The 27844-nt window shown below is 45.7% G+C and overlaps 1 protein-coding gene across 5 annotated transcripts in view; it reads right to left on the reverse strand.

The window, feature by feature from the left end:
* Window positions 1-393: 393 nt before the first annotated feature.
* The window catches only part of PDPR (pyruvate dehydrogenase phosphatase regulatory subunit), a 46400-nt gene continuing 18949 nt past the window's right edge, over window positions 394-27844 (reverse strand). For all 5 annotated transcript variants that reach the window (XM_025268392.3, XM_025268396.3, XM_025268393.3 and 2 more), the window contains 11 exons: window positions 27251-27400; window positions 24877-25069; window positions 22039-22163; window positions 20251-20406; window positions 18343-18476; window positions 17821-17969; window positions 17229-17341; window positions 13848-13942; window positions 12152-12241; window positions 6926-7108; window positions 394-5050 (listed from right to left, as the gene is read on the reverse strand). In XM_025268392.3, coding sequence (XP_025124177.2) covers window positions 4646-5050; window positions 6926-7108; window positions 12152-12241; window positions 13848-13942; window positions 17229-17341; window positions 17821-17969; window positions 18343-18476; window positions 20251-20406; window positions 22039-22163; window positions 24877-25069; window positions 27251-27400 — 1793 coding nt within the window. In that variant the 3' untranslated portion in view covers window positions 394-4645. The remainder of the gene's footprint in view (window positions 5051-6925; window positions 7109-12151; window positions 12242-13847; window positions 13943-17228; window positions 17342-17820; window positions 17970-18342; window positions 18477-20250; window positions 20407-22038; window positions 22164-24876; window positions 25070-27250; window positions 27401-27844) is intronic.

A 27844-nucleotide genomic window follows, 5' to 3' on the forward strand; every position in this document is an offset into this window, starting at 1 on the left:
CCTTTCGTTTGGTGGAAGAGCTGGAGAGTAAGTCCTTCCCACTCAGACTCAGCTTGCTGGGCTTCCTCCTTTCTTCTAGTTCACATGGTCTGTGATGTACTTAGTCCAGCACATTCGTAGTAAGTGGACAACATGTGTCTGTAGAGAGCTGTCCCCTTAAAGGTACTTGCCCCTTGTTCCAGGCACATCACTGTACAGAATGTGTTTGGAACCCCTCTTTTGGAGTTAGCCTTGGATTTAGACAGGCATCTTCTTTACCTGTTTCCAAATTCTCTGGTATGCTCTGGTAACAGGTACAAATGATTTTATGTGCAATGTTGATCCTTAGTGATGGTAAATACACATACCTGGTTACCACAGATGCAGAACATTTCTCAAGGACACATAGCAAGGTAGAGAAAATGTCTGTTTATTCATTTACAAACTTAGTAACATGAAAAGAAAACCTTAATTGAAATCTGGCTTGATAGAAACACAGTGCACAAAGTTAATGCCGCATTCACGGGGGCAGAAACGCTCAGTCACCCTGGGTGCCTGTCATCCCCAGGGTGCGGGAGAAAGATCCCGTTTACTAAAGGGCCTCGCACAGCTGCAGGACCACATGCTGACAGGGGTGGGAAAGGGCTGAGCTGAACTGCACATTTACAAACGCAAAGAATGAGTTGTAGCCATTACACTAGTTACCGTGGCGTTTTCATACATCCCAGGGGTTGACCAGAGAGTAGTATTAGCTGTGCTGCTGGAAAACCCTTCACTGGAATGAGCTGTGGAAGCTTTCGACCCCACCACACCTGCCTGCTGAAGGTCCTTCTGTTTCTGCCCGCCGTGTGACGCTCTGGAGTGTAAGGCACTAGAACATGGCTGGGTGGAGGAGGGCCCCAAGCCCCAGTTCCTGGTGTGCAAAGGGAATCCTGGCATCAATCTGTTGAAACAGGTGCTAAAAGTATCCCCTTCATGACTTATAATTTCTGTCTTTGAGAGACAGAAAAATGAGAAGGGAGGAAGTCTGCAAAGGATAAAAACAGGTGTATCTAAATATCATGAGAAAAATGGCCCATGAAGAAATGTGTTAATTCTCCAAGGGTTTTGCTCAGAGAAGAATCATATTATATAAGGAACAACTCTGGTGTTTAATGGACAAAGAGAAGGCAAAGACATACAAAAATACTCCGTCCTCTTAAAAAATAGTGTATCTGTAGTGGTGAGGGGCTGCAGATGCCAGCCCCAGAGTGACGATGAAGGAGCCTTACAGCTAACTCAGCACCATAACGTGGAGGGCAGAGTGGCAGGGGCGTGGGGCACGTGCTCACAGGGGAGCCCTAGTCTCCTCAGGACTCACTGCCCGGCCTGGTCATTGCCGTGTACTTCACCTGCCGTCTCTCTCTCCCACTCCGCTGTGCTTGAGGCCACGTGCCTGCACATGACGTGCAGGAGGAAGAGTCCTTGCTCAGGAGGAACTTCCTCTGTATGATGTTGAGAAAATGCTGCTCATATCAAGGTTTGTGAGGGATGAGTGTGGATGGATGTGCAGAAAGAAAGGAAATAGTAGGTTATACTTGAGTATTCAACACTGTTGACCAGATCTCTATCTTGGATACTAAAGACGATCCTTGCTGACTACACTGGCCAAGAGGCAACAAAGAGACACAAAAAGAACCTTGTAGTTAATGCCTGAAAGCCAGCTGATATAGTGGTTTTAGAGGCGGAAATCAAGGGAGGGGGGGTCATCTCTTCAGTAACACGAAATCACTTTTCAGAAGCACCTGTCACTCCAGCCACACATGTGGTGGTGGGGGACAGGATTAACATCTCCAATGCATGCAAAGGCAGGGGAAAGAAGCAAGCTGAAGAGTTAATTCTTCACGTTTCGCTACTTTCTTGGAAGCAACAGCCCAGGAAAGAAGAGATGCAGCTAAAACTCTTGGTCTGTACAAGGAGGTCGAGTCCAAGGACTGCATGCCTCCTGAGGAGAATTGAGCGGAAGTGACTTGGTGCTGCTCTGGTAGAAATGGGAACTCTGGGGCCAAGGTGAGACTGGGGTTAATCGCTGGGCTAAATGGCATAGCGTGCATTTAGGGGGTACAGGGACTCCCCAGAAGGGCACCTGAATGTAGTGGGAACTGTTTGGTTCTGTCTCCTGGAGCATGTCCTGCCCACGCAGTGCTGTGTGACCACAACACAAGCTAAGGGACATCAAACGGGCTACCCAGGCAGGTAGGTTTCTTGTCCCTTTTTTTGCGTGTGAAAACCTTCTCAATTAGAGCTTTCATCACAGACAAGAAATCTTCAACGTCAATCACATGACCATGGGACTTACACGTGGTACAAATAACTAGGGGCTTATCTCAAGGGAGAAGACCCCTGGTAGACTTGCAGCCTGGATTCTCCATCTGTTTGAAGCCAACACACTTTGTATTTCTAGGTTCAAAACGATTCAACTGAATATGCTGAGAAGATTGTGGACCACCTCTCGCAAGACAAATCATTTCAGAGAAGAAAGTTCATCCATCTAAAACAAAGAGTCCAGCCACCCCTTCAACAAACCCTCGAGTCTCCAGGAAAAAAGAGATGAGTTGTCACGGGTCCAGTCCCCAAGGAAGTGATACAGAAATGAGGATGTTTTGATTGTCAACCATGCCTGAGGCAGGAAAGAGTCACTCTCTTCAGTTTAGGACCAAACAGAGAAACCTACCAGATTCATATTGCCTATTTCAATGAAACAAAGGAGACTTCCAGGGCGAATGTAAAGTGCCAGAAGGTAAATATGTAAAGTTTCAGGGCACTCACAAAACAAGTGCTGCCCCCAGAATCTTAACATCTTGTACTTTACACATAAATCTAAAATCTAGAGTTTCCTTTGGATTCAGTCCCAAATAAATTTTCATTTATAAAGACAACTTTGCAGTGGTGCCGAGCATGGGATACCTTTAGTTCTACATCAGTCTCCATCTTCCTGGGTCAATCAGCCGGGCAACACCTGCGTTGGCGAGGGCTCATGTCCTGCTCCCTCAAGTTTCATGACTGCTGTTCTGTGCTCTCCAGCTGGGCAGCACCCCTCCTCTCTGCCTGGAAGCAGCATCTCTCAACTCGTTAAATACACACTTACATCAAAATACCAAACCCCCAACAGATTTCTAATCACATACTCCCTCATTAATCAGTGAAGACCTTGTAAGAAGGTGGACACTGAAGTCAGTGATCAAGTGGGTAAACAGAAATCCCAGAGAAATGCCAGAGTAGGCAGAGATCTGAGAAGTTTAAGCTTCTCTAGTAACATGAAAGGATCATCTTGACTATACTTACAGACCTGTCAGGACTAATGCAGCCAAGACACCAAAGGCTACGGTTCAAGTCTCTAGCAGCAATTTGTCTGCAAGGGGAAATGACATGTGGGGATGGATATCACAGTCTGGGAGATCTTTAGCAAACATAGGCAATGCTTAAAGCGAGCAGGGCCTTCTCACCCCAGTCGCTTTCTATTCCAGAAGATGTGGAGAGATGGCTGGAAAGAGAAGATGGAAGCAGACCTTGGGCTCAGGGAACACACTCTCCCCACACTGGGATCAGAGGGCACCTCCATGTGGCTCTCTCTCTTCTCTGTGGGAGAAGCCAGACCCGGGGTCCCAGTGGCTCCCGCCCACTCAACATGGCCCCAGGCTCACTCCCTCAACCAGGGTGCCCAGCCTGTCTCCCTTGCCCTGCTCTAAAGGGGGAGAAGGTCTGCTGAGCCAGCAGCTCCTGTGGCAGGGACATGGGAGGCTGACCTGAAAGTTACGTGAGCTTGGAGAAGAGGATCATCAAGGTGGGGTGACTGAACTGTGAGCAGCTGAAAGAAAAGCAGCACTGTTTCTAGAAGACTCAGCATTGCTGAGCTGTACTCTGAGGTCAGACTCTGTCAGCTGGGAAAAGCAACCCAGAAGGCAAACTGGCCTTTCTCTTCAAACAGTGTGGCTTACTTGTCTACTCAGCCAAACAAACCAACCAAAACCCCCTCACTGTAGAGGTTAGCAAGAGATGAAGAAACTTACAGGCAGGTGGCGCTTGCCCAACAGTCTGATAACTGGGTCGGTGGGGAGGCCCAGGAGGGTTAACTGTTTATCTCTGCTAACCCCCAGGTATTGCCCTCACGATGCCTCTCTCATCAGCGAGGTAGGTGGTCATCCTCCTGACAGAGGGCTCAGGGAGCCAACCCGCAGCACAAAGGAACGGGAGGACGACCTGCCCGGCTGAAAGGCACAAGCTGTTCCACGACGGCAACCCACAGAATTCATAGGTTCTTCCAAGGAAACAGCTGCACGGAGATGGACACTTAGCCTGCACCTGCCTTGCTTCAAGACACAGCACATGAAGTCAGGCTGCTAGCACAACCCACCTCACAAGGAGTCTGCTCCCACCCTCTGCCACCACGGGAACCGGAGAGGTGGAGTAGCGGCGACCAGCCCAGAGTATCAGGAGACGGGAGACGCAGGGAGAGGAGGAGATGGAGGGAGAGAGGAGGGAGCAAAGGGAGAGTTAAAAGCGGAAAAAGTCTACCAGGAGAGAAGAGATGGGAGGCCAAGCTTAACTCAAGAAGACGGAGGGGTCAGGAGGAGGAGAAACGCCCCTATGATGGTGAGAAGGAGGGGTGGCAGCGAGGCCTCCGGCCTCACTTCCCGTGCAAGTCACTTAGCTCCACGTCCTCCTTCCGGCGCTTGTGGGTGAGGAGAGAGGGGACTGGGTAGAGCTTGGCCTTGGCCTGGAACCGGTGTCCTGCAATGTCAATCTCATATTCTCCCCGGTTGATGAAATCCGCTGTCACCACCTGCTCCTCCCCTGTGTCCTCGGAGAAGTTGTGCACGAAGCCGAGACACACGTGGCGCTCCAGAGTGTAGCCGTAGGCGCTGCTGGTGGTCTTGCCCACGTACCGCCCGTTCCGGTAAATGGGCTCCCCCCACCACGGCCAGAGGTCCAGGTCTGTGTCGTGGTCATCCAGGATGAACATGGTGAGGCGCTTGTACACCCCATTCTGCCTCTGCTGCAGCAGCGCGTCGCGCCCGATGAAATCCACGCCCTAGGAAAGAGAAGCGGTGCTCAGACTGTCAGGCCCCGGAGTCACAGCGGAGGACCTCCCCTTCCTCCCTCCCCCCTGCACGCTCTGGAGAATGAGGGCTTCCCACTGTGCGGAAACCTGTGTTCCCAACACGAGACACCTTCAGAGGATCCTTGTAACAGCACAGGTACACATCGTGTTTTCTAAACACATTTCAATCTCGAGACCACACAGAAAAAAAACAGGCAGAAAAATCTACACTTAAAAGTGCTTGTTGGAACTGTTTTAGAAAAGCAATGTTTTATATAATCTCAACAAAAAGCCCATTTATATATTGTATGCATATATATTTATGCATATGTACAAAAAAGCAGAATAAAAAATTTTTTAATTTCATTTTATATTGGAATATAGCCAATTAATATATTGGGATATTATATTCCAATTATCTGGAATATTATTAACTCCAATATAATATTACAATTAATTGGGATATATTAATTGATTAGCCAATTAATTGGAATATAGCCAATTGCAGTCCCTTGGACTACAAAGAGCTCAAACCAGTCCATCCTAAAGGAAATCAGTCCTGAATATTCATTGGAAGGACTGATGCTGAACCTCCAATACTTTGGCCACCTGATGCGAAGAGCTGACTCACTGGAAAAGACCCTGATGTTGGGAAAGACTGAAGGCAGGAGGAGAAGGGGACGACAGAGGATGAGATGGTTGGATGGCATCACCGACTCGATGGACATGAGTTTGAGCAAACTCTGGGAGTTGGTGACGGACAGGGAGGCCTGGTGTGCTATAGTCCATGGGGTCGCAAAGAGTCAGACATGACTGAGCAACTGAAGTGAACTGGACTGATAGCCAGATAACAATGTTGTGATAGTTTCAGGTGAACAGTGAAGGGACTCAGCCATATATATATATCCATATACAGATCCATATATATGTCTATCCATATATATGTATCCATATACAGATCCATATATGTGTCTATCCCCTACCCACCGCCCCAGGCTGCCACTTAAAACTGAGCAGAGTTCCTTAGGCTATACAGTAAGTCCTTGTTGGTTATCTATTTTAAATATAGCTGTGTGTTCATATCCATCCCAAACTCCCCAACTATCCCTTCCCCTCATTCTTCCCTAAAATAAACTTAACAGTGATTGTGTCTGAAAAAAAAAAATGAGTGATTTTAAATTTGTTTTTCCCTATTTTCCAAACTGAATATTCTTTAATTTTATATCAGAGAAAAATACTTATCTAATCACTCAAAAAGAGCAGCAGAGGTCTACTATGTTGTTTGGTAGAGAATGACTGTTAAGAGATTTTGTTAAGTGAAAAAAGTCAGGTGCAATATACCAAGTGTGTAGGGTCCAAGCACCGCAATTAAGAAAGCAGTGAAGGGAGACTCCTCTGCGTGCTCTGCACGGATGCTCTACAGGGAGACAGGGCACTGGTGCTTCTGGTCAAGCTGGCAGGAGGGCTGGGGGGCTCCGAGCGGGGAAAGAGAATTTTATCCTCTTAAATGGTGATTTAAAAAGAGCATTTTCAAAATAAAATAAAATAAAAAAATAAAAAGAGCATTTTCATATATTAATTTTGAAAAGAAAAAAATCAGGAAGTTGAATGTAATGTGACTCATTTGTACATGTTTGTGGCAGGTTAATGACTCGCCATAACCAACTCTGAAAAACTGCCCAGAAAGCACTCAGTCTAAAACAGAGCGCAGTGCCCCAAACACGTGTTGTCTATCTGCCGTGTTTCCTTAGTCAGTGTTTTATCCCTCAGGCATCCTGAGGCCTCAGCCCCTGCACACCTGTTCTCCTGCAGGCTCCCTGCCTGGAGAGCTGAGGGCGGAGTGGAGTAAGCACACGAGTACAATACCTTGTCTAACTTCACCCGAGACTCTCCTCCGCATTCCAGGGGTGTGGTGAGGTTGTTTAAGTCCTGACCCCAGAAGGCAAAAAACTTCTCAATTCGGAGACTACGAAGAGCGTAATACCCAGCATTCCGGATTCCGTATTTCTGCCCCACGCTCATCACTTCATTGTACACGTGCAGGGCGTACTAGAGGGAGAGACGAGAGGTCAGTAATGAGCAGACCTTCAGCACTGAAGATGGCGCGCAGCTGGCTGTCCCTGCTACCTGGACAGGGCAGGAGGTTGGCTATAATCCTCAGGAGCCCCATTGCCACAGCCCAGACTTAAGCTCCAGGAAAGCAGCACCCGTCTCTTCACTTCTCTAGAATGTCTAGGATCTAAGTACACAGCAGCACGACATAACTCACAGAAGCTCTCTTACCATTCAGCAAACAACCAATCTCGTAACCGCCTCTCCGGCAGCCACGCTTTCTCCCCACTGTGTTCTCTTGCCCCTGCTCCCCAACCCTGGTCCTTCCCTCGTGCACTGGCCCACGCTGTGAAACTAGTATTGCACGTAACTCTAGGTGTGCATGCACAACTCTGATCTGTCACACCAACTGTGGCATCTCAGCCCTAGAGCAGGTCACAGAGGACCCCAGAAAGCAGAGCCCTCCTACCACGTCCCGCAGCATCCAGTCTCTCACACTGCTTCGTTTTCGGTTCCAGATATGTTTAAGTACCAGATAACTTAAATGAGCAGAAAGTTTTCCAACTTAAATGAGGAGAAAGTTTTCCAAATTGAAAGCAAATAATCTAAACATACTATGTTAAGCCTAAAGCCCAACAACAACTATACTGTTTACTTTAAAAACTATAACTCAGAGAAAACAAGACACAGAAAAATGAGAAAGACAGATGTTATATAATCCACACTTATGTGTAGAATCTTTAAAAAAAAAAAAACCACCCAAAAAAACCCCAAATAGCATCCAAACTCATAGACAAGAGACCAGGTGGTTACTGGTAGGTAGAGGGGTGAGGACTGGAGGAAGGTGGTCAAAAGGTACAAACTTCCTTGTAAGGTAGGTACTAGGGACGTAGTGTCCACCATGTGACTACAGTTGACACTGCTGTCTGATACATATCAAAGTTAAGAGTAAATCCTGAGAGGAGTTATCACAGGAAAACAATTTTTCTTTCTTTTTTGTTGAAGCTGTATGAGATAGTGAATGCTAAGTCTATGTAACTCAATCCATTATACTGTCCACCTTAATCTTAAACAATGATGTATATAAATTATATCTCAATATAACTGGGGGGAACAAGGAAAAGCAGCTTCATCGGTATTGCAATTCTTTGATGTATATGGCTCTATAAACTGTACTACTGCAGCCAAACAGGCCTTGACTAAACAGAACAATGTGGTCAAGACGATTTTAGATGTGGACAAGGGAGTCTGAGCTATTGGTACAACACAGCCTGTGGTATGTGTGTAAGTCAAACATTGGAGACAGCAAAGGTGGGTGGAGGAGACCAGTGGGGACTGGCTGGGCAAGGAGAGTAAGAATGAGGCGTATCTTAGGTGGGTTCAGTGTCTCAAGCTGAATGCTCTGTGTCTGAGTTAAGAGGAAGACAGAGGAGGAAAAACTGAAAGCAAGTTACTAGTCTTGGACTAGAGAAGAGCAAAGGGAAAAGTAGGTCCCCACCGTTTACTCACTTTCTCACTAAATGCCAGGGATTGAGGGTAAACAATCTGCCGTCTGCCACCATGCTTCTGGAAGCCATCTCCTCTAAGAGACAAGTATAACCTTCTTGAGGACAAAAACCAGCTTGAAAAGAACCCAAGCAGTGCAAAAATTACCTCTTGGACTCATGGAAAACATGAATAAGAATGGGACCAGCCCAAGAGAATCAGGTGGGAAACAGAGCTTCCCCCTCCTGATGGGCTTTGCTGATTAATGACCTGGGAGCGGGTGGTCACACCTCAGTGACCTGATAGTCACAGTTGATCCCGTCGGTACAGGCAAAATGTGCCAGCTATATGTGTATCAGCTCTTCTCAAATTGTAACATTTGAGTGTGAAAAAGAAGATGAAATTTCATGGGATGGCAAATCCATGCTTCATGTAATAATTAAAAGGAAACCTAATACCATGAGTAACATGACTGATGTCAAGAACGTGAGGATGCTGAGGATCAGTGCTACTTGTCACAACTGGACACAGGAAAGAAAATGCAGGAATAAAAATTGTTAAGAAACAAGAAAAATGATTACTATTTGTATATGGTCAGACTGAACTCTGGAAATTCCAGAGAAACAACTAAAAAACAGCTATAAACAGTAAGACAGTTAAGGAAGAAAACAGGTTAAAGCATTAATAAACAGAAGAAAAAAGCTTTTAGAAATCATAATCACCTAGAAGATACTAGAATAAAGATACCCTTCCTATTCACAATAGCAACACCACCAAAATATTATTCATATAAATTTATAACATCTACATGAGGAAAACTTCAAAATACCTCTGAAGGTCACACACACATGTTACAGAATGTTTAACAGGAGGATTCCTGTGTGCTCTTTTCTGTCTCTCATAAATCCTCTGTTACTTATCAGTTCCTGGTAACGACTGGAGCGGCACGCTGCTCCCAGGACTGAGGTTCCTTCAGTAAACATTCTCCTTACGACAAAACTGCTTAGTCACAACCCTAACCCTCTTTCTTGAGATATGGATTGTCTTCTGACATTATGACCACTGTTAATTCCTTGTTTCCTTGATAACAGTTGCTGTACGTCTGGTTTTCTGATCTTTATCATTGTTGAAAGAAATTCCTTGCACAATAGCCTATATATACTCACAGAAAGATCATTAAAGCACCCTTGCTCCACCAGAGGCTTGGGTCCCCGTGTCTTTCTTTCTCTCTCTCTCTCTCCCTCCAGCTAATTCTCTGGAGCGTGGAAACCCGCCAAGCTTACTCTCCTGCCTGGGCTTTCAAGACCTCTTCGAGAGGACACCCTGTGCCTTCATGAGCGGTGCAAGCCCTGTTCAAGGGTTTTATTGGTTCTCTGCGTTAAACCAGGGAATATTAGCTTCTTTCTCTCTTTCACTTTCTTATTGTCGACTCCGGATTACCAGGTTCCGGTCCATTAAAGGACCACAACACACACACACAAACCCAAATAAAAAAGGTACATTCTGATTGTAATATTCAACACACATAAGAATGTCAACTCTTCCTAACTGACAAACATAACACAACCCCCAAAATCAGGGTGTTTTTAACTAGATGATTATAAATGTTTATGAGGGAGCATAAGGAAATAGGAATTATTTTCCACAGTTTTCCAAGCTGTGAAGGAGGAAAGCATTACCAAGTATTAAAATGAACAATAAAGACTCAATAATTAAGATAATGTGGTCCTGGATAAACAAAACAGAATAAAGGTCCAGAAATATACCCAAATGTAACAACTTGGTATGTGATAAAGGTAGAATCTCATGCTGATTGGTTATCCATGTTAGAAAAAATAGCTCATAAAGTGTACCAAGAGACAGTGCAAAAGGTTGGTGCATTTAAATATTTAAAAAGCTCCACAAACCCCTAAATAGCAATAACACAAACTATAAATAAATTAAAAAATAAAAAAACCTGAAAACACCAGAAGAAAAGAGGAAAAATTTTATAACTCTGGGGTGGGGAAGCCCATTCTATGTATCAAAGTTTGGAAGCCACAAAAGGTTGATCAATTCACCTACCAAAAAAATAAATTTGTTTTTGCAACATACGGAACATTTTCCATAATAAAAAGTAAAATGAAAAAAACCCTTCAACATGGTAAAAACAACAACAACAACAACAAATCACGACAAATGGAAAAAAAAATTTACAACTTAACAGTAAGGACTGTCTGGTTCAGAGAAATTAGGTAAAAAGACTAATAATTTAATACATAAATGGACAAAAGATAGAGCCAGAACATTCATTCATACAGCACTTAATAAGCATTTACTACGTGCCAAGCTCCTCTGTGCTGCTGATACAGAAGTTAAATAACTCTGCGTTCAGCAAACCTGTATTTAAAACGGGTAAACTGTTGAACAAAATAAAGAAAATTTATATTCTGAGAGACACTGGTAAGCACCCTGAAGAAAAACAGGGAAGGGGGCTAGGGAGGAGGGGGCTGGTGGATGCAGCTTTAAAGAAGGTCTCATCAAGAAGGCGAGGCGTGAGCAGACCTGAAGCAGGTGTGGCCCTCAGCCTGGTGGCGCTATGAAGGACGGACTGCCAAGGACAGCTGAGGGCAGGCGGAAAGGCCCCGAGGCTTCAGACGCTCGCCCAGCAGGGAGTGAAGGGCCGGGAGCGAGAGCCAGGAAGACGGGAGATAGGAGCAGCCCCGAGAAGGGCAGGCGGAGCAGTGCGGGCCTGCGGACAGGCTTTTACTCAGAGGGAGCCCGGTTTTGAAAAGCAGCTTGATCTCTTGCATAAAACCGCACTGACAAACTGCTTGCACCCATCGGCCCAAGAGTGAGAACCTGGTGCTGGTGCAAGCAAAAGAAAAAGGGACTCTTGTTCACTGCGGAACTTTTTATAACAGCCAAGGATGAGAAACTCCATAAATGTCTATTAATAGCAGACTAGTTAAACTATGATTCAGGGCCTTCCCTGGGGGTCCAGTGGCTAAGACTCTGCACTCCCAATGCAGGAGGCCTGGGTTCCATCCCTGGTCAGAGAATGTGCTGCAACAGACTCAAGATCCCACATGTTGCAACTAAGACCCAGCACAGCCAAATAAATATTTTTAAAATAAATGATTCAACTATATAATGGAATACTGTAGCACTTTAATTAAAAAATGAAGGAAAAAAGGAAAAGGAAGCTCTTTCTTAGGTCCTGGCAGGGACCTAAGATCTGTAAACTGTTAGGTAAAACAATCAAGATGAAGAAGTGCAGTATGCTTCCACTTGTGTTTCTAAAAAGGGGTTGTGAAGATGTCTTTGAACTTGCTTCCATACGTACAAAACTCTGACGTGATATAAACTAACAATTATATCACTCCTGGTGGCTGGTGAGAACTGGTCAGTGGCGCTGAACACATTTTAGAGATGTTTAATTTTAGACCATGTGAATGTTCTAGACCTACAGAAAACAGTAAAAATGTCACACCCTCTCTCACGCAGCCAGCCACAGCGAGGAAGGCTGGCAGACGGGCCCTCTGCGCCCCCCTACCCCCGCCCCGTGGCGCTCACCTCTATGGGGATGTAGAGCATGAACCCCGGCTCGCCTGTGTGCGTCATGCTCATCACCCGGATCCCGTTGGCGTAGCCCACGCTCATCTCCTGTGGAGACCAAGGGAGGGGGTCACCGTGGAGGTGTCAGAGGATGAAGGTCTCAGGAGCCCTCTCATTAGCTCTGCACCCTCCCTGCGTCTGACCCTGGAGGAGACAGACACATGTGAATGAAACAATTTCTTCCCTGATGGTCTGTTTCCAGGCAATGGGGTCACTAGGCGCATAGCCCAGCCTCTCAACGCCCAGCTGAGGAGTGCCAGTCCAGCCGCTGGGGGAGTGGAGGCAGTCTTGGACAAGCAGGAAACACTTCTCTCCACAAAGTCCTGCTGAAGATCTGCTGTAGTTTTAGTCAAGACGTCAGGAGCTATGAAGAGCAGGCAAATGTTCCCTGGCAGACCAGCCCTGGGCACCTGCCCCAGAGACGACGCTGGTTCACCTGCTACCCTGGGGGCAGACACTGAGCTCCCCGTGTTCTGAACATGTTTCCAGCAGCAGTGACCCAAAAGGGCCTCTGACTCAACCGCGCTCTGTGGCGGGGTGTGCGGAGCCCCAGACGGCCCCCAGCAGGCCGCTTCCGTGGGGAGCAGGCTGGGGCAGTGTGCCGAGGCACAAAGGCGTGGGCAAGCCTCTTCCGAGCAAAGAAAGGGCTCTGACAGGGCCGGCCGACAGCTAACAGAGCTTTCTGCTGCTTTAACTGTGCCACAGAGAAGAGAGAGCTGTGAAGTCACTTAAGAGGAACCTGACTTCAGTCTGAACTTCAAAGAGCACCCCGTCAGTAACTGTCCCAGAGCTGCCTGTGACAGCTGCCAAAACAGCCGTCTGTGCGGACCTCTCCATCTGCTGCTTCCCAGCGCGTTCAGCTGTCCTTCCTTTCACTCAGCTGCACTTTGTTTCCCTCAGATCTAGTTGCCAAATATAAGAAAGAAAGCTACGTCTGTTGTTTAGGGATTCACCTAGCCATTTCTTATCTGAAGGGGCACCACATACACAGCAGGTACTTTGTGTGTGGAAAAGAGGAAGCTCTGCATGGAGAGAAGCGACCTGACCTCGGCTGGTGTTTCTTGGCATCAGTTTCATAATATTACAACATAAGAATGTAATCCACTGGCTTCCCTGGTAGGTCAGCTGGGAAAGAATCTGCCTGAATGCAGGAGACCCCGGCTCAATTCCTGGGTCGGGAAGATCGCCTGGAGAAGGGATAGGCTACCCACTCCAATCTTCTTGGGCTTCCTTGTGGCTCAGCTGGTATAGAATCCGCCTGCAATGTGGGAGACCTGGGTTTGATCCCTGGGTTGGGAAGATCCCCCTGGAGAAGAGAAAGGCTACCCACTCCAGTATTCTGGCCTGGAGAATTCCGTGGACTATACAGTCTATGGGGTCAAAGAGTCGGACACGACTGAGCGACTTTCACTTTCACAGAAAGCAAAAAATATATAGAACTGATATTGAGAAAAGTTAGGTCCACTTTAACGACATCAAGTTTATTAAATAAGAAGACTGTCAAGAATGGAAAACAGTGGATATACTCATTTTGTTTGCTTAACATAAGAACACACTCTGTGGATGTTAACACCATAATGAGAACATGTAATTGTAATCTCTATACAAGAACATTCCCTGCTTATTTAAAAACTAGAAGTTTTCCAGTACTCACCTTGCAAAACAGACTTGGGAAGTGGTCTGGAGTCATAGGGGCATAGGACAACTCGGACAGCACGTCCACAGCTCGAGGACCAATCAGGTTGAGGGCTAAAGGGGAAAGAACAGGACATGTCTGGCTGCTCCAGGTGAACAGCTGAGCCAATGGGGAAGGTCTGTTCTGGACTTGCTCACCTATGGCCGGGTCTGGGTGGCAAGACCATGAAAACCTTCCTGTGTTTAGGCAGTCCTAGGCAAACACACTTCTCCTGACAAGGCTGCTAAGTGCTGCCACTGACTCCTGGCATGTGAGACCCTGGCCAGTTGTGGCCTTTTCCTGGGTACAAAGGAAGACGAGCCTCTACAGCCTCCTCTGCCGGGAGACTGGGAGCATGAGGCCAGAGGACAGGAGTCCACTCCCAGGGCTGGCCCTGAACACCTGCATAGGTCCCGCTCCCCTCCTCTTTCCAGTACAGCTGTTTGATGGAAAAGCCCCAAACACAAATCAGTAACAGGAGAGCCCGAGGAGAGCTGCCCCTTAGCCGGGATCTGTGACAGCAGCTGAGCACATCATATATCAGATACCCTCAGACAGACTGGAAAACAGGCTGGCTTCCCTAAGCTTCTAGTTTTCCAATCTGGTAGCAAGAAGGCCATCATATTTGCTACGATGAACTCGCCTCTAGTGGAGGTGAGGCAAGGGTCCTTTAAGTGAGAAGCAGGGAGGGGCTAAGCTGGAATTAGGGGTCAGAAGAGAAAGGGCTGCTCCATGAGAGGACTGCTGAGGGGGAGATAATCAGGAAATAAGTTAACTATCCTTAAGAAGCATTTACTTACTAAAAAAAACCAAAAACTAAGGGGAAATTGTGACAAAAACAATACTTACATGATGAATTAAAATAATTTAATAATGAGCCATCCGTTAATTCAACAAATATTTGCACTCTGATTTGCAGCCAAAGATGGAGAAGCTCTATACAGTCAGCAAAAACAAGACCAGGAGCTGACTGTGGCTCAGACCATGAACTCCTTATTGCCAAATTCAGACTTAAAATGAAGAAAGTAGGGAAAACCACTAGACCATTCAGGTATGACCTAAATCAAATCCCTTATGATTATACAGTAGAAGTGAGAAATAGATTTAAGTGACTAGATCTGATAGATAGAGTGCCTGATGAACTATGGAATGAGGTTCGTGACACTGTATAGGAGACAGGGATCAAGACCATTCCTGTAGGAAAGAAATGCAAAAAAGCAAAACGGCTGTCTGGGGAGGCCTTACAAATAGCTGTGAAAAGAAGAGAAGCGAAAAGCAAAGGAGAAAAGGAAAGATATAAACATCTGAATGCAGAGTTCCAAAGAATAGCAAGAAGAGATAAGAAAGCCTTCTTCAGTGATCAATGCAAAGAAATAGAGGAAAACAACAGAATGGGAAAGACTAGGGATCTCTTCAAGAAAATCAGAGATACCAAAGGAACATTTCATGCAAAGATGAGCTCGATAAAGGACAGAAATGGTATGGACCTAACAGAATCAGAAGATATTAAGAAGAGATGGCAAGAATACACGGAAGAACTGTACAAAAAAGATCTTCACAACCCACATGATCACAATGGTGTGATCACTGACCTAGAGCCAGACATCCTGGAATGTGAAGTCAAGTGGGCCTTAGAAAGCATCACTACAAACAAAGCTAGTGGAGGTGATGGAATTCCAGTTGAGCTATTCCAAATCCTGAAAGATGATGCTGTCAAAGTGCTGCACTCAATATGCCAGCAAATTTGGAAAACTCAGCAGTGGCCACAGGACTGGAAAAGGTCAGTTTTCATTCCAATCCCAAAGAAAGGCAATGCCAAAGAATGCTCAAACTACCGCACAATTGCACTCATCTCACACACTAGTAAAGTAATGCTCAAAATCCTCCAAGCCAGGCTTCAGCAATATGTGAACCGTGAACTTCCTGATGTTCAAGCTGGTTTTAGAAAAGGCAGAGGAACCAGAGATCAAATTGCCAACATCCGCTGGATCATGGAAAAAGCAAGAGAGTTCCAGAAAAACATCTATTTCTGCTTTATTGACTATGCCAAAGCCTTCGACTGTGTGGATCACAATAAACTGTGGAAAATTCTGAAAGAGATGGGAATCCCAGACTACCTGATCTGCCTCTTGAGAAATTTGTATGCAGGTCAGGAAGCAACAGTTAGAACTGGACATGGGAACAACAGACTGGTTCCAAATAGGAAAAGGAGTACGTCAAGGCTGAATATTGTCACCCTGCTTATTTAACTTATATGCAGAGTACATCATGAGAAATGCTGGACTGAAAGAAACACAAACTGGAATCAAGATTGCCGGGAGAAATATCAATAACCTCAGATATGCAGATGACACCACCCTTATGGCAGAAAGTGAAGAGGAACTCAAAAGCCTCTTGATGAAAGTGAAAGTGGAGAGTGAAAAAGTTGGCTTAAAGCTCAACATTCAGAAAATGAAGATCATGGCATCCGGTCCCACCACTTCATGGGAAATAGATGGGGAAACAGTGGAAACAGTGTCAGTCTTTATTTTTCTGGGCTCCAAAATCACTGCAGATGGTGACTGCAGCCATGAAATTAAAAGACGCTTACTCCTTGGAAGGAAAGTTATGATCAACCTAGATAGCATATTCAAAAGCAGAGACATTACTTTGCCAACAAAGGTTCGTCTAGTCAAGGCTATGGGTTTTCCAGTGGTCATGTATGGATGAGAGAGTTGGACTGTGAAGAAGGCTGAGCGCCGAAGAATTGATGCTTTTGAAGTGTGGTGTTGGAGAAGACTCTTGAGAGTCCCTTGGACTGCAAGGAGATCCAAGCAGTCCATTCTGAAGGAGATCAGCACTGGGATTTCTTTGGAAGGAATGACGCTAAAGCTGAAACTCCAGTACTTTGGCCACCTCATGTGAAGAGCTGACTCACTGGAAAAGACTCTGATGGTGGGAGGGATTGGGGGCAGGAGGAGAAGGGGATGACAGAGGATGAGATGGCTGGGTGGCATCACTGACTCGATGGACGTGAGTCTGAGTGAACTCCAGGAGTTGGTGATGGACAGGGAGGCCTGGCGTGCTGTGATTCATGGGGTCGCAAAGAGTCGGACACGACTGAGCAACTGATCTGATCTGACGCGACTATAGGGGATACAGCAGTAACAACACAAACAGAGAAGCAATAAGTCATCCCACGCTTCACTTATAACATGGGGAAGCGCTAGGGATCGACTGGCTATGACCAGGAGCCTCTTATAAGAGGCTAATTCTGATACTCCTGAACATCAGATATGAAGAAGGCAAATGGAGAAGACAAACCTGGATTACGGGGCCAGCCGACCCCGGAGGGCCCCCTGACCCTGAAGGGCCCCTTACCAGTGTATTTCCAGGTGACGTCCTCCAGAATCAGGTTGCTGTCTTCTGGCATGTACTTCTTAAGCCAAGCCCAACAATGGACCTGCTGGTCGGTTGGAGAAATCATGAAGAAACTGAAAGTGAGACCAAAAGTAATCAAAACCAGGCGGCAGAAGAATGATTAGGAAGCAGCGGGTTCTCAGCTAGAGTCAATGCAATGTACACAACGTGGCCAGCAGTCTCTTCACTTTCAGGAAGGGCCAAGAGCACATCCTTCCAGGACACACCACATCAGGACAAAGCAAGGTTCTGGCGTCCTGCTAGTGCCAAGAAATCACACAGCCTACTAACGTAAGATAAGGCACCTTCTCCCAGTAGAATAACTAATTCTCCACACTAGGTTTTAAATCATCTGGTGCGTTTTCTCCCCCCTCCTCGTGGGGCGGTGGAGTGGGGTGTGTGTGTGTGCGTGCGTGTGCACGGGCGCTGCTGATGAACTGGCCATACATTAATGAAATGTTTTTTGTTCTCAGTGTTATTAACGGGGTCCTGCAGAAGTGGCCACGCCGTCTAGGGCCCATGTGCGGAGGGAGCGGGGCGGCGCCTGGCTCACCTGCGCTTGCTCAGCCGGGCTATGCTGCAGTCGTTTTCGTACCCACCACGCTCGTTGAGCATGCCGGTATGCACGATGTGGCCGACGGGCACGTCAAGGTCGTTGGAGAAGAGGTACTGGAGAATTTCTAATGCCTGATCCCCGGTGGACTGTAGGGTTGGGAAATGAAACAGAGATAACAGATGTAAGAACCTCTGGCTGGCAAGGAGGCCTGACGTGCAAGGCCACTTGCTGTGAAAATTCAACTAGCTGGCCCTCGTACAACAGCATCTGCAGATTCACCCCACTGCAAGGAGCTCAGGTAAGCTAGCTACTGATTCTAGTGTCAAATGGGCCTCTACAAGCAGAGAAAGAATCAGAAACAAAGAGCTACAAATTCCAGAAAATGTTATAATTCAGTTGACACACTAAAATATACCCGAGTTCTTACAGAATCAGTTTTGAAGTGACAGATGATAAACAACAGGCATATAATAAACATGCATGTTTCCAAGTCTGTTCTTTTGGTTCTCAAATACTTACTGTTATTTCAAACTTTGTGAAAGAGGACATGTCAATGACACACACGGCTTCCTTACAGCACTTGACTTCGGACTCCACAATCTCAAACCAGTCTGGCTTGTAGAAAGTCTTGCTCTGCTCCAAGGCCAGGAGGTCTATAGGACAGAGAAAACCAAAGGAAGAAGGAAAAGGAGGGTATTTGTCCTGGTGAGTTTCCTTGATAGCTTAGGACAGTATAATTGGTTTTTATTATTTATTCTCCAGGAACACAGTCGAGCTATACTGATTTAAAAATAAGGTTTAAGACTTCCCTAGTGGTCCGGTGGTTAAGAATCTGCCTGTCAATAAGGGGACACAGGCTTGATTCCTGACCCAGGAAGATCCCACATGCCATGGAGCAACTAAACCTGTGCACACAACTCCCAGAGCCTGTTGGGGGCCAGAGTGAGGCACTCCGCCCGTGGCAAAGGTCATGATGAAGGAGGCTCGACATACGCAGAGGCAGGATAGAGCCTCAGGAGTCCCCCTGGAAATCCTCGAGTATCTACCCCCATAACCAGAGCCTGCCTGCTTTACTACTTTGTGCTCTCACCTACACCTCTGACTTTACGGGGGGCTATCCCCCACCACCTCTTTCGGAGAAGGAGTTGACTTAGAGCTCCAGTTAATAAAAACTCCTGGGCGTGACAAAGAGTGTTTTAACCTACAAACTCCTCTGAAGGTACTCTGGCCTGCCTGACAGGCTTGTCCGGCCACATGTGATTGCTCACAGCCTCCCAACTGTGAGAGGCACGAGATGCTTTAAACCTTCTAAAAACAGGTTCCTTAGAAAAGTTAGAAAACTATTAGTATAAGTATAATGGGCTGATTAGAAATTGTATTGATGAAGAGTTTTTCATTTGTTGAGCCAATGTTTGTTGCTAAGTGTCCACATCCCCTGCCCTTACACACATTAATGAATATATAGAAGAAATAAATATTAACCTTTGATAAATCACGTTAGACCTTAGGCTAAGTAAATTCTTTCCTTAACTAAAACCCACTATACCCTCACCCTATAGGAACTTTATTTGGGTGGCGTCTGTTTTAAGAATAATCACCCCCGGAGAAATAAGTGTCCTGGTTGACTGACCGCTGTCACAAGGAGAGGGTCATAAATTGTCAGCAGGCCCCCTGGCCAGAAGATGATCTAACACCCCTAAGACCTCTGTATACATTTGTATGAAGCACCTGACTTTGATAAAAGTCAGGACTGCTGACCCCACGTGACTTTGGCATAACATCTCAGTGTATAAAAGTAGACCATGGAAAATAAAGAATTGGGATCAGTTCCTCGAAAGACTGGTATCCCCATGTCGCTCTCTCTCTCACTCTGGCTGAGTCTCCATCTGGAGCGCGGAACCCGCCATGCTTACTAATTATGCCTGGGCTTCTAAGATCCGACCAGGGAGGCCTCAGAGTCTCCTCTCCTTTGGGAGAACGGAAGGACGCCTGCGGCCTACGTAAGTGGTGCAAACTTCTTGTCTTGAAGTTTTATTGGTCTCCCGCGTAAACCAAGCTACTCAGCCTCTTTTCTCCACTGAATTTTCCTACTGAGCTATCCTCATTCTATTACTCTTTACATCTCTAATTAATATCTAATTGAAGCTATTGTATCCTGATCCTCGCCGACGCCGTCCCCACTTCGAATACCCTGGATCAGCCGGGGCTGGACCCCAGCAGGAGCCCGCGTGCCCTAGAGCCTGTGCTCTGCAACGAGACCCCGTGCACCACAACCAGAGAGCGGCCCCCATGGGCCACGGCTGAGAGTGCCCCAGCTCAGCAACAGAGACCTGACACAGCCAAAAATCCGTGATTTAAAACCAGACCAAACCAAGATTTATTATTCTTAGGACAAAAAGAACAAATAATGAGAACGTGCCTTCTTACCCTTGTCTGGTGGTATGAAGTACTTTGGCCTCTCGAATCCATGTTTCTCCATCCACCTGGCTCCCTGTGCATCCAGCCGGTCATAGAGAGGAGAGGTGCGTAACTGCCTTCCAGTCTGGAAGTCCCAACGGGGAACCTTCAGGTCGTAGAGCAGAGCTAGGAGATGGAAGAGCAGGCCGTGAGAGCCCAAGCCACAGAGCTGAGTACCCATATCCACGAGACTCTGGAGTTGCTTCCATTCAAAAGAGCATGCTTTCCAGGCTGCTGTAGCCCAACTTCCCAACAATGCCCAGTGTGACAGGAATGTTCCAGAAGAAAGGATTGCATTGTAAGAGCTGGTGTCGCCCCTCCACAGTTATACAGCTGTGAGTCACGTCACGACTCCAGATCTTTGTTTATAATTATTTTTAAGCTAGCAGGTGGAAACAATGGGAGAAAGGGTTCTAAACCTTGCCGAGCTCCCAGCAGGGATGAAGCTCACGTCTACACAGGACACAGGAGGTTACATAGTGTGAAACATTGGCACCTGCTTCTTTCCAGTGCCTGTGTGGTTGGAGTCTCAGACCTGTCGCACACTTGCCCTAGTATTTAACCATTTCTGAAGCAAAAGGGCACACAGCGTACTTGATATGGTGGCTCTGGAACCTGACAGGTTGCAGTCTGTCCCACTGACACTGTTACGTAACAAAGCTAGGGGCAGAATTCACTTCTCCTAATGTCCAATCTGCAACAGTAGTAAGTAAAAATACCCAGAAAGAGCATGATCTTTAGTGTCTTCCAGAGAGAAGACTGGACTTCACACAAGGCCAAACAAGAGGTACTTTGCTGAGGCAGAAGCAAGTGTGCTGCCCTCTCTGAACTGCCCAGAGCTCTTCTGGGCTTTAGGTTCTACCTTCCAATTCCCCATTTTCTGTCATGCCTGAAACTTCCAACTCATGAGAATCAGAGAAGGGCCCCCAAAGTGCTGTATCTTCAAGAAGCTCAAGTTTCATTACAATTTGCACAGAAAATAAAAAATCTTGGCAGTCACACATACGGCTACCAGCCCGTGCACCACAACCACTGAAGCCGGTGTTGCCTGGAGTCTGTGCTCTGCAAAGAGAAGCCACTGCACCACAGCAGAGCAGCCCTCCCTGCCGTAACCGAGAAAGGCCCACACGCAACGCCGGACACCCAGCACAGCCAAAAATGAATGAATTAGACATAAACATATATATATATATTTAAAGCTATCTCTAAAGGGCTCACTGGGAAATAAAAAGCCAAGACAAGATAGTAATCCTTCCAAGTCAGAAGCAAAAACATAGAGAAAGCAGGAATGCATGTCTGGTATTTACATGAGATGTGATTTCCTATCTGGTGAGCATATGGTGGGTTGATGATGAGAGTCAGTTGTGCTTTGAGACTAACTTGACAAATTCTCTGCCTTGGAAAGCAAACTACGATCTCAAAGACCAAGTGGAGAGCGAGCATTCACTGTGACACAACAAAGTGAAAAGAAGGCAAAGACAAGAATGTTCAAGCAGCTGCTGCTGCAAGCCCGACAGGAGTGACCCCGGTACGTCTCGGTCCACTTCCTGGTCACGGAGGTAAGTACTGTACAGCACACAAAACAAAACAGTTCACACATGTCGTGGGTACAATGCCCCCAACACAGGCCTGAAACGGTCAAATGCCAGGAGCCCAACTTGAAGCGACTGAGGAAGAACCGAGGAAGACTCTGCCCCTGTGGAGACACAGCCAGTCAGACGCCTGCGGAGGGGGCAGTGGGGATGCAGCTTCACTCACGCATGACCTCCATGACACGGTGGCGCAGGAAGGTTCGGCTGCTCTGGAGGGCTCCAAACCGCTTCAGGTCCAGTTCCCAGACGTTTTCCGAGGGGTAGCCATGCACCATCCATTCAGCGAGGTACCTGCAAAGGGGGAAGTTGCCAGGCCTCTCAGCACCGTGACACTCAGCGTGGGACTAGGACTCAAGCACCAATGGGCTCGAAAGACCCTGTCTTGTCAAGACTGGCTGAACGATTCTCTAATCCCTTAACTTCTGGAGGAAGCAAATGAGATCCACCTACTGCTCTCACAAGACCACCATGAGGACATGAGCACTAATGGTGAGACTGCCTGGGAAGAATTAGGGCATGGCAGCCCACTCCAGTATTCTTGCCTGGGAAATCCCATGGACAGCGGAGCCTGGTGGGCTACAGTCTACAGAGTCGCAGAGTCAGACATGACTGAGTGACTCAGTACACACGCATGAGGTCAGTCAGTCAGTGCAGTCGCTCAGTCATGTCCGACTCTGCGACCCCATGAATCGCAGCACGCCAGGCCTCCCTGTCCATCACCAACTCCTGGAGGTCACTCAGACTCACGTCCATCGAGTCAGTGATGCCATCCAGCCATCTCATCCTCTGTCGTCCCCTTCTCCTCCTGCCCCCAATCCCTCCCAGCATCAGAGTCTTTTCCAATGAGTCAACTCTTCACATGAGGTGGCCAAAGTACTGGAGTTTCAGCTTTAGCATCATTCCTTCCAAAGAAATCCCAGGGCTGATCTCCTTCAGAATGGACTGCGTGGATCTCCTTGCAGTCCAAGGGACTCTCAAGAGTCTTCTCCAACACCACAGTTCAAAAGCATCAATTCTTCGGTGCTCAGCTTTCTTCACAGTCCAACTCTCACATCCATACATGACCACAGGAAAACCCATAGCCTTGACTAGACAGACCTTTGTTGGTAAAGTAATGTCTCTGCTTTTCAATATGCTATCTAGGTTGGTCATAACTTTTCTTCCAAGGAGTAAGCGTCTTTTAATTTCATGGCTGCAGTCACCATCTGCAGTGATTTTGGAGCCCAGAAAAATAAAGACTGACACTGTTTCCACTGTTTCCCCATCTATTTCCCATGAAGTGATGGGACCAGAGGCCATGATCTTCGTTTTCTGAATGTTGAGTTTTAAGCCAACTTTTTCACTCTCCTCTTTCACCTTCATCAAGAGGCTTTTTACAAGTTTCAATGCCATTCTCCCAAATCTTCCCACCCTCGCCCTCTCTCACAGAGTCCATAAGACTGTTCTATACATCAGTGTCTCTTTTGCTGTCTCGTACACAGGGTTATTGTTACCATCTTTCTAAATTCCATATATATGCGTTAGTATACTGTATTGGTGTTTTTCTTTCTGGCTTACTTCACTCTGTATAATAGGCTCCAAAATATCATGTATGAAATGAGTTGCCAGTCCAGGTTCAATGCACGATACTGGATGCTTGGGGCTGGTGCACTGGGATGACCCAGAGGGATGGAATGGAGAGGGAGGAGGGAGGAGGGTTCAGGATGGGGAACACATGTATACCTGTGGCAGATTCATTTTGATATTTGGCAAAACTAATACAATTATGTAAAGTTTAAAAATAAAATAAAATAAAAAAAAAAAAAAAAGAGGCTTTTTAGTTCCTCTTCACTTTCTGCCATAAGGGTGGTGTCATCTGCATATCTGAGGTTATTGATAGTTCTCCTGGCAATCTTGATTCCAGCTTGTGCTTCTTCCAGCCCAGAGTTTCTCATGATGTACTCTGCATATAAGTTAAATAAGCAGGGTGACAATATTCAGCCTTGACGTACTCCCTTTCCTATTTGGAACCAGTCTGTTGTTCCATGTCCAGTTCTAACTGTTGCTTCCTGACCTGCATACAAATTTCTCAAGAGGCATGAAGAAATAAGACTAAAATAAACATACAAATGTACTCTATACATTTTGATTTTTTTTTTCCCCTGTAAAACAGCCATCTCAGGAGGTTATATAGTTATATGGCCATATCACTTTCGCTCCAAACATTTTTGGTAACTTCTAATCCATAATTGTCTTCAGAGCCATTCTACAGTTCACCCAAGTATACTTACTGGTCAGTTAATTAAAAATTTTTTTTAAATTGTGGTAAAATACAGACAATATGAAATTTACCATCTCAACCATTTACAAGTACATACATCAGGGATGTGAAGTATTTTCACAGTCTGTAATGATCACCACCATTCACCTCCAGAATTCTTTTCACCTCCCAAACAAACTATATCCAGTAAACAGAGACCACCCCCTGCACCCCCATCAACCACCATTCTACGTCTGTCTCTATGAAGTGTACTACTCTTATGTATTCAAATAGGTGGAATTTTATAGTATTGTCCTTTTGACACTGGCTTTATTTTTATTAGTACCAAATTTTAAAATAAAAACTTAGGTGATGAGCATGATCTTCTACTCCACTCACCATCACTACTTCCAAACTGAAACAAACACATTCAAAGGACCAACATTTGTTATGACTGAAGTGGACGGCAGGGCCTGGTGGGCTGCCGTCTATGGGGTCGAACAGAGTCGGACACGACTGAAGCGACTTAGCAGCAGCAGCAGCAGCAGCAGTACAGACGAACATGCCACTGGTTCCCAGGTTAACTCCAAAAAAGGGGTTCACAGTGACGTGCCTACAACAAGGGGCGAGTACCTTTACAGGGACAGCTCTCTATGGACACATGTTGTCCACTTACTACGAACATGCTGGATTAAGTACATCACAGACCATGTGAACAAGAAAGAAGGAAGCCCAGCAAGCCGAGTCTGAGTGGGAAGGACTTACTTTCCAGCTCCTCCACCAAACGAAAGGCCTGCAGAGTTCATTCCCACCAGGACGAAGTAGCCCCGCACTGAGGGAGACTCGCCCATGATGCACCGCATGTCTGGGGTGAAGGTCTCGGGGCAGTTCACCAACTTCACGATCTCCAGCGTCTCCAGCTGTGGCATCCGACGCAGCAGGGAACTCAGCAGGGGCTCTGAGCGACACAACAGACCCAAACCCAGTCCTCAGCTTGAGGGGCCTCAAAACTGCCTTCCCCTACACGCCTCGCCTTCCGCTCCTTTCCCAAAGTGTCTTGGGGAGGTTTTCTGAGAAGAGCCAACCGGGCCATCTATCAGAAGCAGAAGCCTTGGTGGAATTATGGGACATCCCTACAAAGTTCTTGTCATAAAGACAGAGAAAAAAAGATACTCTGTAGAAAGGAAAGGTGCTATGGAAGAGCAGATACTATGTGTGGCCCCCAAATAAAATCTCATAGGCATCAGTGGTAAGACAAAAGCTCTTAATTAAAAGGCCCCAAAGAGATATGCAATAAAAGGCAGTGTTTTCCTATGTTCTAACAGCTGCGAAAGACAGATCCTCAGCTTGTTTTAAGGTTAGTCCATCACCCGGGAAAGATCCAGTGGACAGGGATCAAGATGAAGCCAGACTGAAGCCGGCTAGCAGGGACATGAGACGTCTGTATGTTATTCTCTTCACTTGTAAAAGTCTGAAATTTCTCCAAATTAAGGGAAAAAAAAATTAAGTTCAAGTGGAAGAAAGGACACTCTTCATGACAGACACTTTCATACCTTTTGAATTTGGAATTAATGATTATATTGCCTATTAAATAAATTAAAATTATTTAAAAATTGAGTAAAAGAACATATTAACAATTTCGCTTTTAAAAATCCTCTTCTATCTTAAATGAAGTCCTATCAAAAGAAGGTTTCCAAAAAAAAAAAGTAGGTTTCCTCCTAGCCTAAAATTTCAGTAATGAATTTAGGCAAAAAAGTGAGAAGGCAAAATTAACCGCGATTTTAATTTTAGGTCTCTGAATCAGCTTGCCAGTAACTGTATCCTTAGACCAGACAGCTTCCGTGCACAACCAAATGGGGTTGTTACAAAGATCAAATAAGGAGCCACAGGTATACCTTGATTTGGTTCCAGACCACTGTATAAAGTGAACACTGCAACATAGTGAGCTATGTGAGTGTTTTGGTTCCCTCAGAACATATGAAAATTATGTTACAGCACATATAAAAATTATATTGTATTATATGTTCAATAGAATTATGTCTAAAAAAACCAATGGACAGGATATTCCTTGGGAGTCCAGGGTTAGGACCCCACACTTTCACTGGTGTGTGCATGGAGTTCAACAGCTGGCCAGGAAATTAAAATCCTGCAAGCCTTGTGGGGAAAAAAACACCAAAAACAAAAAAAGCAAAAACACAATACCAATATACATATCAAGTGTCCATCAACAGATGTGGTATATATATATACAATGGACTGCTATGCAGCTATTAAAAAATTTGTTTTTGCTACTTACAACAACATGGACAGACTTGAAAGGTATTATATTTAGTGAAATGAGTCAGAGAAAGACAAATACTGTATGTTATCACCTATATGTGGAATCTAAAAAGAAAAGAAACTAGAGAATATAACAGAAAAGAAACGGATACAGCCTTGTGGTTATCAGTGGGAGAGGGAAGTGGGAATGGGCAAGATAAGGGGAGAGGGTACAGAGGTACAAAGTACTATGTAGGAAATAAATAAGCTACAAGGATGTATTGTACAACACAGAATATAGTATTTCATAACTATTAATGGGACATAACCTTTAAAAGTTGAGAACTGCTCTATTGTTTGTACACATGAAACTTGTATATTGTGTACATCAATTTTATCTCAAAAACGCCATTAAAAACCATTTCCACTCAGACTTCAGTATATCATTAAAACTATAAAAAGGTAAAAAAAAAACCTTACTGCTAAAATATGCTATTATCCAAACCTTCAGTGAATCCTATCTTTTGCAGTAGACAGATCACTGATACAACAGATAGATCATTAATACAATAAGTAGATGACTGAAGAAATACACAGATCACAAATCACAGATCCAATAACACACATAACAGTGAAAAAGCCTGCAGTATTACTGTAATTGCCAAAATTCAAGAGATGCAAAGTCAGAAAATGCTGTTGGAAAATGGTGCCAATAGAATTGTTCAGTGCAGTGTTTGCCACAAACCTTCAATTTATTAAAAAAAAACTCAGTATCTGCGAAGCACAATAAAATGAGACATGCCTGTGTTCCTGAAAAGGCTTTAATGTATAACATCTTAGACAAATATAAGGCTCTCATGTTAAAATCTAGTTTACATACCAAAATGATCCCAGTCTTCCTGCAGATTCTGAATCTCCAGCTGGTTCTTGCCCTCAGTGAAAATTGGTTTTGGGTTTTTCTCAAAGCCCCCCGACAGGATGCCACCCTGCCAGTTCCGAATATAAATTCTTCCATCGGCATCTACAACAGCTGAGAGGGAAAAATGACAAGGGGGTGGGGAGCAGAAGAGAACACAGGGTTTAGAGGCAAGCCAGCTGTCTACATGGACAGAAAAAGAAGTTAAACAAAAACACCTAAAATTGCCCTTATTAACCAGGCAGCGTTCAGTAAACACAAGCATCATTAGCTTTAAAATGCTTTTCCTGGTATGGGCGAGGATGCTCCTTCCAGATTTATCATGGAGACTGTTTTTCAGATTACCCCTATACCAATCACTTACCTAGAAACTTTGACCTAGAAAAGTTCTCAGGATCAAACCACGTAACTGCCACTGTGCCACATGAAAGCCTCACAGAGGGGGCTGCAGAGTCCACTTGAGGGATGAAGACCTCAGAGTGGTATCGAACCCTCCCTACAGCACTGGGAGTCACTGAACAGCCCGAGTTTAGAGCTCACCTGTGACATCTCCACAAT

The sequence above is a fragment of the Bubalus bubalis genome, chromosome 18 (assembly GCF_019923935.1).
Source record: "Bubalus bubalis isolate 160015118507 breed Murrah chromosome 18, NDDB_SH_1, whole genome shotgun sequence".
Lineage (NCBI taxonomy): Eukaryota > Metazoa > Chordata > Mammalia > Artiodactyla > Bovidae > Bubalus > Bubalus bubalis.